The 14,164-nt window shown below is 33.4% G+C and overlaps 1 protein-coding gene across 5 annotated transcripts in view; it reads right to left on the bottom strand.

The window, feature by feature from the left end:
• Positions 1–14,164, bottom strand: part of CLGN (calmegin) — a 55,887-nt gene that overhangs the window by 5,539 nt on the left and 36,184 nt on the right. For all 5 annotated transcript variants that reach the window (XM_060299741.1, XM_060299740.1, XM_060299739.1 and 2 more), the window contains 5 exons: positions 11,146–11,335; positions 3,357–3,470; positions 3,082–3,232; positions 1,323–1,538; positions 46–171 (listed from right to left, as the gene is read on the bottom strand). In XM_060299741.1, the coding sequence (XP_060155724.1) occupies positions 46–171; positions 1,323–1,538; positions 3,082–3,232; positions 3,357–3,470; positions 11,146–11,335 (797 nt within the window). The remainder of the gene's footprint in view (positions 1–45; positions 172–1,322; positions 1,539–3,081; positions 3,233–3,356; positions 3,471–11,145; positions 11,336–14,164) is intronic.

The following is a 14,164-nucleotide window of genomic DNA, read 5'->3' as shown; positions in this document are numbered from 1 at the left end:
TTTTTTTTTTTTTTTTTACTGTTGACAAAAATTCATTTTCTTTACCTTTACTTTTCTTGGCCAACAAAATGAAGTAATTAATGCTATTGGAAGCACTGCTGTCACAAGATAAATGAACCAAAGCCATGGGCGCTCTTCAGCAGCTGCCGTCAACTGTTTGAATATACTAGGCTAGAGAAGAAATAAGCATAAAAAGGCAATTAAGATTTTATAAACCTTCATTCAGAAATACAGCCTACAAAAACAAAAAACTTATTTCACCTAGGTGGTTTTATATTAAGGAATCGTGAATTTGTAAGATAAAAAATATTTTATTTTCTCATTTTATACTTCATAAAGTTTAAACAATTATTCGCATGCATTGCTGTTTGACACTTTGTAGTAGAAGGTACATTATACTATATAGGTGAATACTGCTAACCTACCAGCAAGAATTAGGACAGTTTTCTTTTTTGGTAAGTTTCAGGATAGAACTACTCCTTATGGATGTATTATCTGGTTCATTTAGAAGTACACAACTCTCTGATAACTCAACCCGTACATTTAAAAAACTTACTAAAAAAAAAAAAAAATCAACCTGATAATCATTGTGTTTTCTTTTTCTTGTTTATTAACAAATTTTACACACAACCTTCAGGAAGGAAATTGTCTCTCTTACTAAAATGAAATCTAAAATCATCAAATGTTTTAGTTAAAAGAGTTTCCAAATGAGAATCCCTTTACCTTTACTTACTCTTCTGATGGTTTTTGCTAATATCCAAAGAGACCTAATGTGAGGTACACATTTTTCTTTACAGTAATTCATTTTAAAGACAGATTCTCCAAGATGCATTGTGTTGAAATACTTAGCTTATTCTTTTCTAAGTAGTGTTAAGATTTGGGGAAAAAAACTGAAACATAATAATATTAAATTTTAAAAGTTTCTATACTCCTCTAAGTGAAAAGTAGTTAAAATGAATAAAGAATATTTAGATTACTGTTCCCACTTAGGCCTTAAATTGATAGGTGACAAAGATATTAAGTCTCATTTCTAGTAGTAGTAGTGGTCTCATTTCTATAACCATCAAAAGGCACTCAATCCCATTATGCTTTCATAATTTAATAAATGAAATGAAGACTTACATATATATAATTCATTATTAGTTTATAATGAAGCTGTATCATATTTGGTAAAGCTAAATACTCTGTCTACATAAATTTATTTAAATATGCTTCTTTAGCATCTAGTAATTATTGCACATTTATTTACCTTTTTTAAAGGCCATTTGTACAACCTATAACCAGGACCACATCCTATTATTACCATATGGTAAATACTGTACCTCATTATCATTTTCTATCATTATTTTCACTCCCCAACCATCTGCAGCCCAGCGATCTGCTACTTCCTTTTCCGAACAAATAATAAAATTATCAAAGTAGATATCAGAGGTCATGGACCAAAGCTCTAAACCAAGAGCACAGAAGGAAGTCAGAAGAAATGGGTGATTGTCTTCAAAATAATCTGGATTAGGAATTTTTCGAGGACTCCAGATACCCTGCGAGAAAAAATAATTTAAAGACATTTTCAAATAAAATAATTTCATTATAAATGTTACTCAAGAAGTAGTTGGTGTTGAATGAAATTAGCAATACTAACTGGAAAAAAGAAAACTTTAACTTACAATTAATTCATTAGTAATTCACTAGAAATAAAATCTTGTTTCTTCTTATCTGGAACACGATGTTCCCTATGAAATATATCCTGTACACGATGTTCCCTATGAACAATGACTTTAAACTCTGCAAAAGGGGACTTCCCTGGTTGTCCAGTGCTTAAGACTCTGTGCTCCCAATGCAGGGGCCCTGGGTTCGATCCCTGGCTGGTGAACTAAGATCCCACATACCACAACTAAGCCCACGCAGTGCAACTACTGAGCCCGTGTGCTCTAGAGCCAGCACGCTGCAACTAGAGAAGCCTGAGCGCCACAATGAAGACCCAGTGCAGCCAAAATAAGTAAAATAAATAAGTAAACTGCCAAAAAAAAAAAAAGAGGCAGAGTGAAAATCCAATACAGAAACCTGAGTAATTAAATTTCACAACTGACACTATATTAGACAAGTTGGGTTTTTTTTACATTTAGTAAAGATATTCAAGACAAGATATCATTAAAATTGTTCAAATCAGAGATCACTGTATGGCAAAAATGGAACCGCACCTTTCAACATATACTTGTGATAGGCATCAATAATCAACCATGGTTGAATCTCAGAACAATTATTCAACACAGAAGTTCCATTACATCTTGAATGATTAAACTCAACCAAATCAAATAAATTGGACAATATGATCACTCACTGACTTATTCCACCATCACATATGTCTATTCTGTGCCAGGCACTATGCCAGATGCTAGGATACAGTGGTAATCAAGGCAGATATGGTCCCTGCATTATGGTGTTTAAAATCTAATGAAGGAGATAGACGTTAAAAAAGTTACCAAAACAGACATTTTGTGATAAATACTATGAAGAAAAACTACAGTGAGCAAAAAGAATATATAACTGTATATATAAAATAAATGTTAGAAAATATCAATGAATAATTAGATAAAACTAGAGGGTTAAATGGATAACATAAGGACTTCTACCTCCAAAACTAGGTATACTCAAAAAATATCTGATTCATATTAGGGAAAAAAATTCAATTTTAATAATACCAGAGGGTAAGGAGCATGTTAATTAAGCACAGACTTTAATTACTAAAATGTGCAACCTGAGTCTTCTTGATCAGAAGTCACTTTTTATATTTAATTCTAAAATAAAATTTTATTCCAAAGTGATCATCAGTATAAGGAAAAATATAGTATAAAGTAACTTATCTTTAGTTCTTAATTTTATTCCCCCAGAAAATTAAATAAGGAATGTTTCAGTTTTTAAACATAAATTAGTTGGAGTACTATGTTCTTTGACTTCTTAAGATAGCTAAGGCACACTATTATACAAATCAAATTTCCTTAAGTTAACATAACATTATCAATAACTAGATAAATAGCACAACATTTTAAAGTTTACTATGGGACTGGAACAAGTGGTTATTACCTGGTAGTTAGGGTTATCTATCATTGGAGGTGTCCATACTCCTTTGTATTTTGGGTTACCTATCATGGGAGGGCTCCACTCGCCACACCCAATCTGACATGCCGGATTAGAAATCTGAGGTGCCTCCCATTCTCCATCCATGTCTTCATTCCTTAGGATATTAGAACAAAGCAAATGGAGTAACCTCAAGTCTCTCCTGTCAGTCATATAAACTAGTAACAAAAAAGCAAGTAAGAAACATATGAAATTGACATTTGAAGATGAAGAATGCTTACCAGTCAATGGGTTTTTCAGCATTAGGATCTGGAATAAATTTCGGTTCATTATCAAGCCAGCCATCAGGTTTAACAACACTTGTATCTTCTATTTGGGCAGGTTCACTTTCATCCCTGTAAATACAGTATTTTATGCTAATTATTAATTATTCAAGCAGTTTAAAAATGCACGCTACAAAATTCATAAGGTACCAAAAGGCATTTCCTACCCTGTCTTTGTACCTACTACCTCCCCTCTCTCTCATCCACCTAAATCTTCTACTATACACTTTTTTATATATATTACTTGTTATGTTCTATACATACATGCACATATGTATGTGTGTGTATATGTGTGTATATATATATATATATATACACACACACACATACTTTTTTTACACAAATGATAGCACTCTATACAGAGTATGTTAGACCTTGTTTTTGTTCACTTAAAAACTCATTCAACAACAAACATATATGGGATGACTACTACATGTCAAGACTGTTCTAGGAGCTCTGTTTTATATAAATATATATCTGCTTCATTCTTCTTAACAGTTGCATAGTTTTACACTTTGTGAATATATCATAATTTATTTAATCTATCTATTGTTGAGAATAGTGTTTTCAAAAACTTACTATGATGAATAATGCTATAATTAATATCCTGGAATATATTAGAAATTAATAAGAAATCAGTTGTCAGCTATATGAAGTAAATTTTTTTTCCAGTTTCTCATGCATTTTTTAATGTAGCTCATGGTGAGGTTTTGTGTTTTTTTGCCATGTAAAACATTTATTTTCATGTAGTTGAAATTTATTAACATTTTCCTTTATGATTCTTCAATTTTATGTCATATTTGGAAAGGTCTTCCCTACTCCAATATTATTTTTTTAAAAACTCTCCATATTTAATTCTAGTAATTTTTATATTTTCATTAAAAATAACACTTAGAAAGTAAATTCTGAAGTATATAAACATAGTCACAGTAAGTAGTGAATAGAATTACTAACATAATTTTCGTCTTTACAGAAAAGAAAAAATTTTAAATAAGCTACATTACGATTTTCCAAACAAAACTTGAATAACAAACTGAAATAATCAACAATATATATGTAAAGACTGAGTAACAAACTGAAATAATCAAATCTATGTATGTAAAGACTTGTACTTGCCTGTTATTAATGTTATCTTAGGGTCTCTGAGGGCTCAGAGTAACCGGGGTTTAAAATTTAAGGGTGCATCTCTTTTAGCACTTTATAAAAAAAATTCTCACACATTTCACCAATCAGAATGAGGTTGGTATACAGTTTTTCTCATTGTACAGTTTCTCTCATGTCCCAGCCCTACTCTTTATGGGCAAACAAATGTGAAGCAATGTTAGAAAGCCCACATGGAGGGATGTAGTCCTACCTTTTCTGATAGCATGAATTCATGGAAGTGATACACTAATAAGTGACTTATTAATTTTTTTAAAAAAGTACTATTCTTCCTACCTTGCACAAGTTACTTCCCTATACTATTTCCCTTAAGGCAAAGACATTTTCACTGCTAACCAGTACCCCTATTTATCTAAAAGACAGTCAACAAGTTAACACTTTTGGTTTTCCAGGAGCAACATTCTATCTGAATAGGTGGTAAACCCCAACGTTTACAAACAACAAGAACTTGAAGAAATAGTAATAGACACTTTCCAAAATGAAGTACACAGAGAAAAACTGGTTTTAAAAAATGAATAGATTCTCAGTGACTTGTGTAACAAACGTAAAGCAGTCTAACACACATTTAAGTGGCATCCCAAAAAAGAGATGGGGAGCCATATATAAATATTTAAGGAAATAATGGCCAAATGTTACCCAAATTTGATACAAACTATAAACCCACATTTCAAAAAACTCAAAGAATCCAAAGCAAGGCAAATATACACACACAAACAAATGACATCAAGGCACAACAAAAATCAAACTATTGAAAACCAGTAACAGTGAAAATAAATCTTAAAACCAAATAGAAAAAAATGACATATTAGGTAAAGGAGAACAAGGATGAGAATAACAACTGACTTCTCATCAGAATCAGTGTGAGCCTCATGATAAGGAATGGCTGTTGCAAAATAACTATCAACCTATAACCCCATAGTGAAAAATCCTTCAAAAATGAAGGCAGAATAAAGAGATTTTCAGACAAATAATTTAGGAGAATGCAATGACAACAGGTATGTACTACAATGTATTAAGACAAGTTTATCAAGCAGAAGGAAAACAATAACAGACAGGAATTTCTATCTACACAAAAGAAGGAGAGTACCAGAAATGGTAAATATGTGGGTAAATAAAAGATCTTTTCCCCTCATAACTGTCTGACAAAAAGAGACTGATTGAAGAATAAATATGCATGGCCTTCACAGTATATAAAGAAGGAAATGTATGATAATAGCATGAAGGATGTACGGGAGAAAATATAAGACTCTCATATGATTAACTTAGACATGAAGTGGCATAACACTATTTGAGAGTAGACTGAAATAGGTTTAAGATGCATATTGCAAACCCTAGAGCAACCGGCAAAACAACCAACTACAGATGAAAAGCCAAAAAGCCAATAGAGAAGAAAAAATAGAAGACTCAAATAAAATATAACTCAATCTGAAAAAATCCAGGAAAAACATTTTATAAAAAGCCACAGAATATATGGGACAAAGAAAAAACAAGTAGTGAGATGGTAGGTTTACACCCAACCACAGCAATAAGTGCATTAAATGTAGATGGTTTAAAACACTCAAATTAAAAGGCAAGACCCAAATGTAGTTGCCTACAAGAAAATCACCTGAAAAAGAAAGGCATATACAGGTTACAGGTAAATAATGGAAAATAATATTCAATGGAAACATGACTTAAAAGAAAATTGGAGTGCTGATTTAATATCAGACCAAGTAGACTTCAAGTCAGAGAGTATTATAAGAGTTTATAAAGAAGGACATTTTATAATAATAAAAAGGTCAGTTCCTCAAGAGGTCATGAAATACTGTGAATTGATCTAGTAACAGATCTTCAAAATACTTGAAGCAAAAACTAAAAGAACTCAAAGGAGATAAAGACAAATCCACAATCATAGTTGAAGATTTTAGTTCTCTTCTCTCAGTAAGAGAACAGACTGAAAACCGTTAAGAATATAAAAGCTTTTGAACAATGCTGATGTAATTGATATTTGTGAATGTTTTCTGACCACAATAGAATTAACTTGGGAGTTAAAATGAAAACCATATCTGGAAAATCCATAAATAATTGACAACAAAGCAACACATTTAAAAATACATGATTCAAAGAAAAAATCACTAGGGAAATTATATAACAGTATGAACTGAATATATATTTGTGGAACTTAGTTAAAACAGTGCTTAGAGAAATTTTACAGCTGCTTCTATTGAAAATTATTTTCTACCTTAATAAGGTAGAAAAGAGAAGCAAATTAAGTCCAAAGTAAGAAGAGGAAGGCAATAATGAAATAGAAAAAAGGCCAATGGAAAGGAAAAAACTAAAACAAAAGCTGGTCCTCCACAAAGCTCAATAAAATTGATAAACCCTCAGCTAGGCACATCAAGAAAAAACACTAACTGCCATATCAGAAAAGAAAGAGGGGACATCAGTACAGATCATTAGACATTAAATGGATGATAAGAGATGCTGGAACAATTAGACACCCATATTTTTGAAAATTAATCTTGATTTATACCTCACACTACATAGAACAATTAACACAGAACAGAGTTTTAGTCAAAACTATTTGTCTAGAAAACAAAAGAAAATCTTTGTCACATTTAGGCAAAGACATCTTATCTTAGTAAGATGCAAAGAGCATGAATCATCAAAGACAAATATTGACAAACCAGACTTCATAAAAATTTAAAACTTCTGCTCTCTGTTACGAAAATTAAGACAAGCCCCAGAGTGAAAGGAAATATTGCATACTGCATATCTATATTAATTGACTATTGCTGCATAACAAATTACCCCAAAACTTAGGGGCTTAAAGTAACATTTATTACTGCGGTGTCTGTACTGCGAAATCTGGGTGCCACCTAACCGGGTCCTCACCTCAGGGACTCTGGCACTGGCAATCTCAGACTGAGGTAGGCAGCTTCTGAAATTGTTTTCCAATGATCCTACCTCCTGGTATTCACGTCCATGTGAAGTCCCCTCTCCTTGAGTGTGGGTGGGACCTAATAACGTGCTATTAATGAACAGAAATTAGTAATGGTATGCTACTTCCAAGATTAAGTTATAAAAGACTGTATATTAGTTTCCCTAGGCTGCTGTGACAAAACACCACAATCTGGGTGGCTTAAAGTGACAGAAATTTATTATCTCAAAATTCTGGAGACTAGAAATTTGAAATCAAAGTTTTGGGCAGGACCATGCTCTCTCTGGAGGCTCCAGGACAGGATCTTTCCTTGTTTCTCCCTTGCTTCTGGTGGCCACTGACGACCCTTGGCATTCCCTGTCTTGTAGATGCATCACTGCAATTTCTGCCTCAGTTGTCACATCGTGCTCTCCCTGTGTGTCTGTGTCCAAATTTCCCTCTTCTTACAAGGACACCGGTAGTACTAGATTTAGGGCCCACCCTAATCCAGTATTACTTCATCTTAACTTGATTACAGATGCAAAGGTCCTAATTCCAAATAAAGTCACAATTACAGGTTCTGAGTAGACATGGAATTTTGGAGGACAGTGTTAACCCAGTACAGACTGTAACCTCCATCTTCTTCGCACTGTCTTCTCCCCTCCCTTCCCCTCTCCCTTGCTTCCGTTGACGACAGCTACCATGTTGTGAGATACTCTGTGGTGAGGCCTAGATTGCAAGGAATGAAGGGATGACTCTGGCCAACACCCAGCCAGGAACCGAGGCCCTCAGTCCAACAACAATTCAGTCCCTTGAGAGACTGAATCCTGCCAATGCCCACTTGAGTGAAACTGAAACTGGATTAGCTCCTCGTTGAGCCTTTAGATGACTATAGCCCCAGCTGACATCTTAATTGCAGCTGAAAGACCCAGGGCCAAAGGACCCACTAAGCTGCAGTCAGAATCCTGAATCACAAGAAACTGAGAGATAACAAATGTTGTTTTAAGCCACTTAATTTTGGGGTAATTTGTTATACAGAACTAGATAACTGACACAACACCTGTATCCAGAATATAAAGAACTCTCATAACTGAATACAAAAAAATAACCCAAATAAAGCAGGGGAAAAAACTGAAAAGACACTTCTCCAAAGAAACTGATATGAATGGCAAGTAAATGAAAATTGGGGAGATTAAGGATTAGTCACTAGGGAAATGTAAATCAAAACTACAATTAGATACCACTACAAACCTTTTAGAATATTCAAAGAAAAACAGAAAAACAAAAACAGATAATACCAAAAGGTCAAAAGGTACAAACTTCTGGGGATGTAAGGTATGGCGTGGTGACTACAGTTCACCACACTATATCATATATTTGAAAGTTAAGAAGAGTGAATCTTAAAAGTTCTCAAAACAAGAAAAAAGTTGTTAACTATGTGAAGCGATGGATGTTTAACTAAACTTACTGTAGTGATCATTTTGCAATATATACATATATCAAATCATTATGTTGTACACGTAAACTATTACAATATTATATGTCAATTATATCTCAGTTAAAAAAACAGATAACACCAAATGCTGTTAATGTGTAACATCTGGAGCTCTTACATAATGGTGGGAATGCAAAATGGTATAGCCCTTTGGAAAAGTTTGGCAGTTTCTTACAAATTTAAACATACACTTATCGTACAATCACACTCCTAGGCATTTACCGAAGAAAAAGGAAAAATTATGTCTATACAAAGCCCTGACCACAAATGTTTGTAACAGCTCTATTCATAATTGCCCCAAACTGGAAACAACCAAAACTTCCATCAATATGTGAATGGATAAACAAATTATGATACATCCCTACAATGGTACACTACTCAGCAATAAAACAAAACTAATTACTGATACAAGAAAAAATACAGATAAATCTCAGAAAGCATCATTCTGAGTGAAAGAAATCAGAAACAAAAGTTATATACTGTATAATTCCATCTTATATGATATTCTGGAAAAGGCAAAGCTATAAGGGACAGAAATCACATCAGTAGTTTCCAGAGGTTAAAGGTGGAAGGAGGGAATTGATTACAAAAGGATATACAGGCCTTTGGGGAATGATGGAAATATTCTACATCACGACTGCGGTAGTGGTTACATCACTGTATATATTTTTCCAAATTCATAGAACTGTATATCTAAAATAAATGGATTTAACTGTATGAAAATTATACTTCAATAAATCTGACAGAAAAAAAAAACATGCAATCAGAATCCAGCAAACATCAAAAGGACAATACTTGTTGACCAAGGAGATTGCAAGGTTAGTCAACATTAGAAAATCAATCAATGTAATTCACCACACTAAGAATATAAAGGAGAAAAACCACGTGGTCACCTCAATAGATGCACAAAACGTGTTTTACAAAATACAACACCCAATCATGGAGAAAAAAAACTCTTAGTAAACTAAGAATAAAACTTTTTTACTCATACTTAGTACATCTACCTTTATGTAGTCCCCTCCCAACTGTACTAGGGTTGGTCTGTGTGACAAACAGAATGCAGCTGAAGTGATGGCATGTCACTTTTGAGACTAGGTTATAAAAGGCACTGCAATTTCTGTGGTTGTGCTCTCTCCCTCTTGGATCACTCCCTCCAGGGGAGCCACCTGCCATGTCATGAGCTGACCTAAGGAGAGGCCTAGGTGGCAGGGAACTGAAACTTCCTGACAAAGGCTACAAGAAGCCAGTGGGAAGCCAGCTGCCCAAGTCAAACCTTCAGATGCAGGCAGCTCTTACTGGCAGCTCGACTGCAACCTCAGGAGAGTCTAAGCCAGAACCGGGGAGCTAGCCACTCTCAGATTCCTGCCTCTCAGGAACTGGGTGAGTTCATGTTTGTTGTCTTCAGTTTTTTGGTAATTTGTTACACAGCAATAGATAACCAATAGGGTGGGTTAAATACATAAAGACAGATAATCTCCTTAGCAAAACCATAATTAAGAGTTAACTGTCAGCAGGAATAAAAAAAGTTCTTAGGAATAAAGGTAACAAGATTTTAGGGAGAAATTACAAAACATATTTGAAGGACAAAGAATATCTCAGTTAAATGGAGAGATATAAAAGTATCCCTCACCATCTGAATTCAAGCTATAGGTAATCTGGAACTGAATACATTTCTTTTAAGGAAAATATTCATAATCCTGTAGAATGGAAACCACACAAATACTCAGCTAGTGAACATTTTATGGGTAAGCAAACTGGTATGAGTAAATCCTATATAAGATGCTGAGAATATGACTTTTTAAGCCAACTAATCATTAACTGAAAACACCGCAACTATGTAAGGTATGCACACACATACATGATAAAGATCAAACTGGGAACTGAAATTAAAGTGTTGGTGTTTTAGATTCATGGAATTTTTTCCCCCACAGCATTGAAAACATACAAAATACAAATACTATATTGAAAAGGGCAACAAAATTAAAATATTAATTAAAATGAAAATTAAGAGGCAGCGGACTGCAAAATCCGTTTTAGAGAAGAATTTCACCCAAAATAGTCAAAATAAGTAGTACTGATGTTTAAAAGGATAAGCTTCATTGGTTGTAAACTTCACTTAAACACACGTTACTTCACATAAACACACGTTACTTTATGCCAAAGAACGCTTTGCTACTGAATTCTTTGCTTACCAGTCTTCTGGTTTGACAGCAGAAGGATCAGGGATTTTTGCTCTTTCATCCCAATCATCAGGTTTTTTATCACTGGGATCTTCAATTTCCTTGGGAGGATTGATAGGAGGAACCACATCCTCTAGTAGGTTTCCTTTGTTAACAACTATCTGATCAATTAATACTTCAAATGTGTCATCTGGATTCATCACTAAAGACCAATTTAAACATATTACACTTATCATATTGACAGACATGACATGTTAAAGATAATCTTCTACCCTAAACTTCATGGGTAAAATTTTCTCTCAACCACAATAGAGGAATTACCAACATATTAAATCAAAATACACTGAAATCACTAGATATAATGCTTTCTAAAACCAAAGATAAAATTTTAAGTAATAATAATACTTTAATAAAACACTCCATTACTTCTCAAATAAAAAATACCCAATAGCTAACTCAGCTTAGGACTCACATGACCAGTCAGCTTCACTCTTTCATAGTTACAGAATACAACCCAATCTTCACTATTTTAAAATAATTTTTTGAAACGACCTCAAACTTTAAAAGTTGCAAGTATGCTATAAAGAACTTTATTTTTTCTTGAATTACTTGAGAGTAAATTACTGACCTCATCCGTATCATCCCTGAATGTTTTAACGTATATTTCCTATAAACAAGGACATTCTCCTATATAACCCAAATCTGGGCACCAAAATCAGGAACTTAACATTGATACATTCTTATGATTTCCTAGAAATCTATAAAGCTCATTGACATTTCAAATTTATTGATTCATACACTATAGTGAAAAATGTCTTAAGGATGATTGAAAATATTCAACCTCACACTTTAGTACGTTTGTTTTGAGGTAAATTCTAGCTCTTTAAAAGTCCCTAAGCCAAAAGTTTCATAAAGGACTCCCTTATCATTGTAATGACAAAATAAAAGCTCTTTCTCCCTTCTGTAAACATGGGGTGGGGAGTCACTGAGTATAATTTATATCTTTGGAAAGAACTGTAGATGAAAGTAGCTGCCTAACATTTGCTTTTAGTAAGTTAAGGAAGTAGGAGCTGTCAATAAATGTCAGGATGATCCTGACTTAACTAGGTAAGTGGGCTACCACTTTCTGTAAAAGCAATGCTGAAGTAATAATCTCCAAAGGTTTCAGTCACAACAATGCCAAATTATTTATATCAAAATCAAATATTGCAATTTATATACAAACTCAAATAATGTAAATGAACACTCAGTATCTTCTCCCTTCTCTTTTTTCTCCACCATTTCCTCTTCTATTACAGCTGAGATTATAAAACTATATTACTACACAAAGGAAAAAAGTCAAGATTGAAGCAGAACTGAGAATAAGATCTTAAATGCAAAAATGTGCTAGACCCTTTCTAATAAAAAAAAAAGACATTTCTCAAGAAAAATCCTGAAAAGACTATTTTCTGAATAAATTTTGCATCTGAATTGTTTTAAAATTATAGTAAATCAGAAAAGCACATGACAATTACACATACGTGAAAAGACATCTTTGCCCAAAATCTTTAGCCAGAAAACCTTTCCGTTTAGAAAACTGTATTCAATGTTCTAAATGAATCTACATCAAAAGACACTGGATTATAAAGTCTTTTAAGGGTCCCTGTAAGGTTCTTAGAACAACTACAGGATAATGTTATAAAAATATAGTAGTATTACAGAAAGTTTTTTTTAAAAAGAAAATAGCCACTCGATAATCCTAGCACAACAAAGTTTTTGTGTATAGTAGTAAGAAAAGCAAATGTTTAAGAGTCAGACTTGAGTTTTAATTCCAGTCTTAACCAATTACTTTTGTTTTCTAGGGCAAGTTACTTAACCTAAATTAAGGCAAAATAGAAACTGCTCACCTCACAGGACGGTTGTAAACAAAGTGTCTAGCATAGAGCATGGTACCTATCAGGTGATTAATAAAAATTAGTTTTTTCTAGTCTTTTTCTTTTTGTTTGCATAATATGTCTAGTGGCCATCAGGATGTGCCTCCAATTTGAATCTCGTTTTCTTTCCCAATTTTAATATTATAAACGTCTCTTCCTTGTTGCCAAATATTTTCATAGTTATCATTTTGTATTGTATAGAAAGAAAACCACTACTGTAACATTTGGGTTGCTTCCAATTTACAGTATATTTTTACACATAGGTCATTTTCTTTCTTCTGGATTATTTTCTTTGGATAAATTCCTGAAAGTGGAATTGTGGCCTTTGATTACACTACCAAAGTGCTTTTGACCAGGTTTATACAAAGTCTAATTAAAATTCATTTTTTCTAGTTATAATTTCTCATTATCTCTACATTTCTACAGTTTACTTTATGCTCCCCAAAATGTCTAGTACTATTTTCCAATTTCAGAAAAAGGTCTTTGATATCAATACTGATATTAAAAATAAAATTGGTCCCAGTGTTGGCCAAATGAATGTTTCTGTAACTGCAGTTTTTGGAAAGAAAACTGAAATACCTTAGTCTTGGATGGAGTTGTCCTGTTAGGTTCTGACATGCTGTGATTTTAAGTAATCATGGGCAGAACAACCTCTATAATTGTATGTTCTTGGGAACAGGAGAAACAATCCCATGTAGTGTTCCTCCTAGTCAACATATACGCAAACTCCTAGTTACAAAAGTAAAGCTAAGTATGTTAATAGATGGTCGCTCAATGCTTTCCCTTTCAAAGTTTTCCCACAACTACCATAAGGCAGGACCCAACAATGACAAATGCCTATAGAATAAAGTCTAATATTAAGGGCTTCCTCCTCTTTAACCTTTTTCTCCAGTTTTCTATTCTTTCAGCACCACTAATGTCAGGGTGCCTAAAATATCCCTTTCCTCTCCTATCTTCCACATTATATCTACACTTCAAGACTAAGTCAAATATAACCGCCTTCACTAGGTTTTCTCCAAGTTTCCAAACTGGAAGTAATATTGTTTTTGAGCTCTTAACTGTACCTCATACGACACTTTACTTTCTACCTGTGCTATGTGTGTCTTATTCTCCTAAAA

Source organism: Globicephala melas, chromosome 5, assembly GCF_963455315.2.
Source record: "Globicephala melas chromosome 5, mGloMel1.2, whole genome shotgun sequence".
In the NCBI taxonomy this organism is placed as follows: Eukaryota; Metazoa; Chordata; class Mammalia; order Artiodactyla; family Delphinidae; genus Globicephala; species Globicephala melas.
This window is presented reverse-complemented; position numbering and strand designations above follow the sequence as displayed.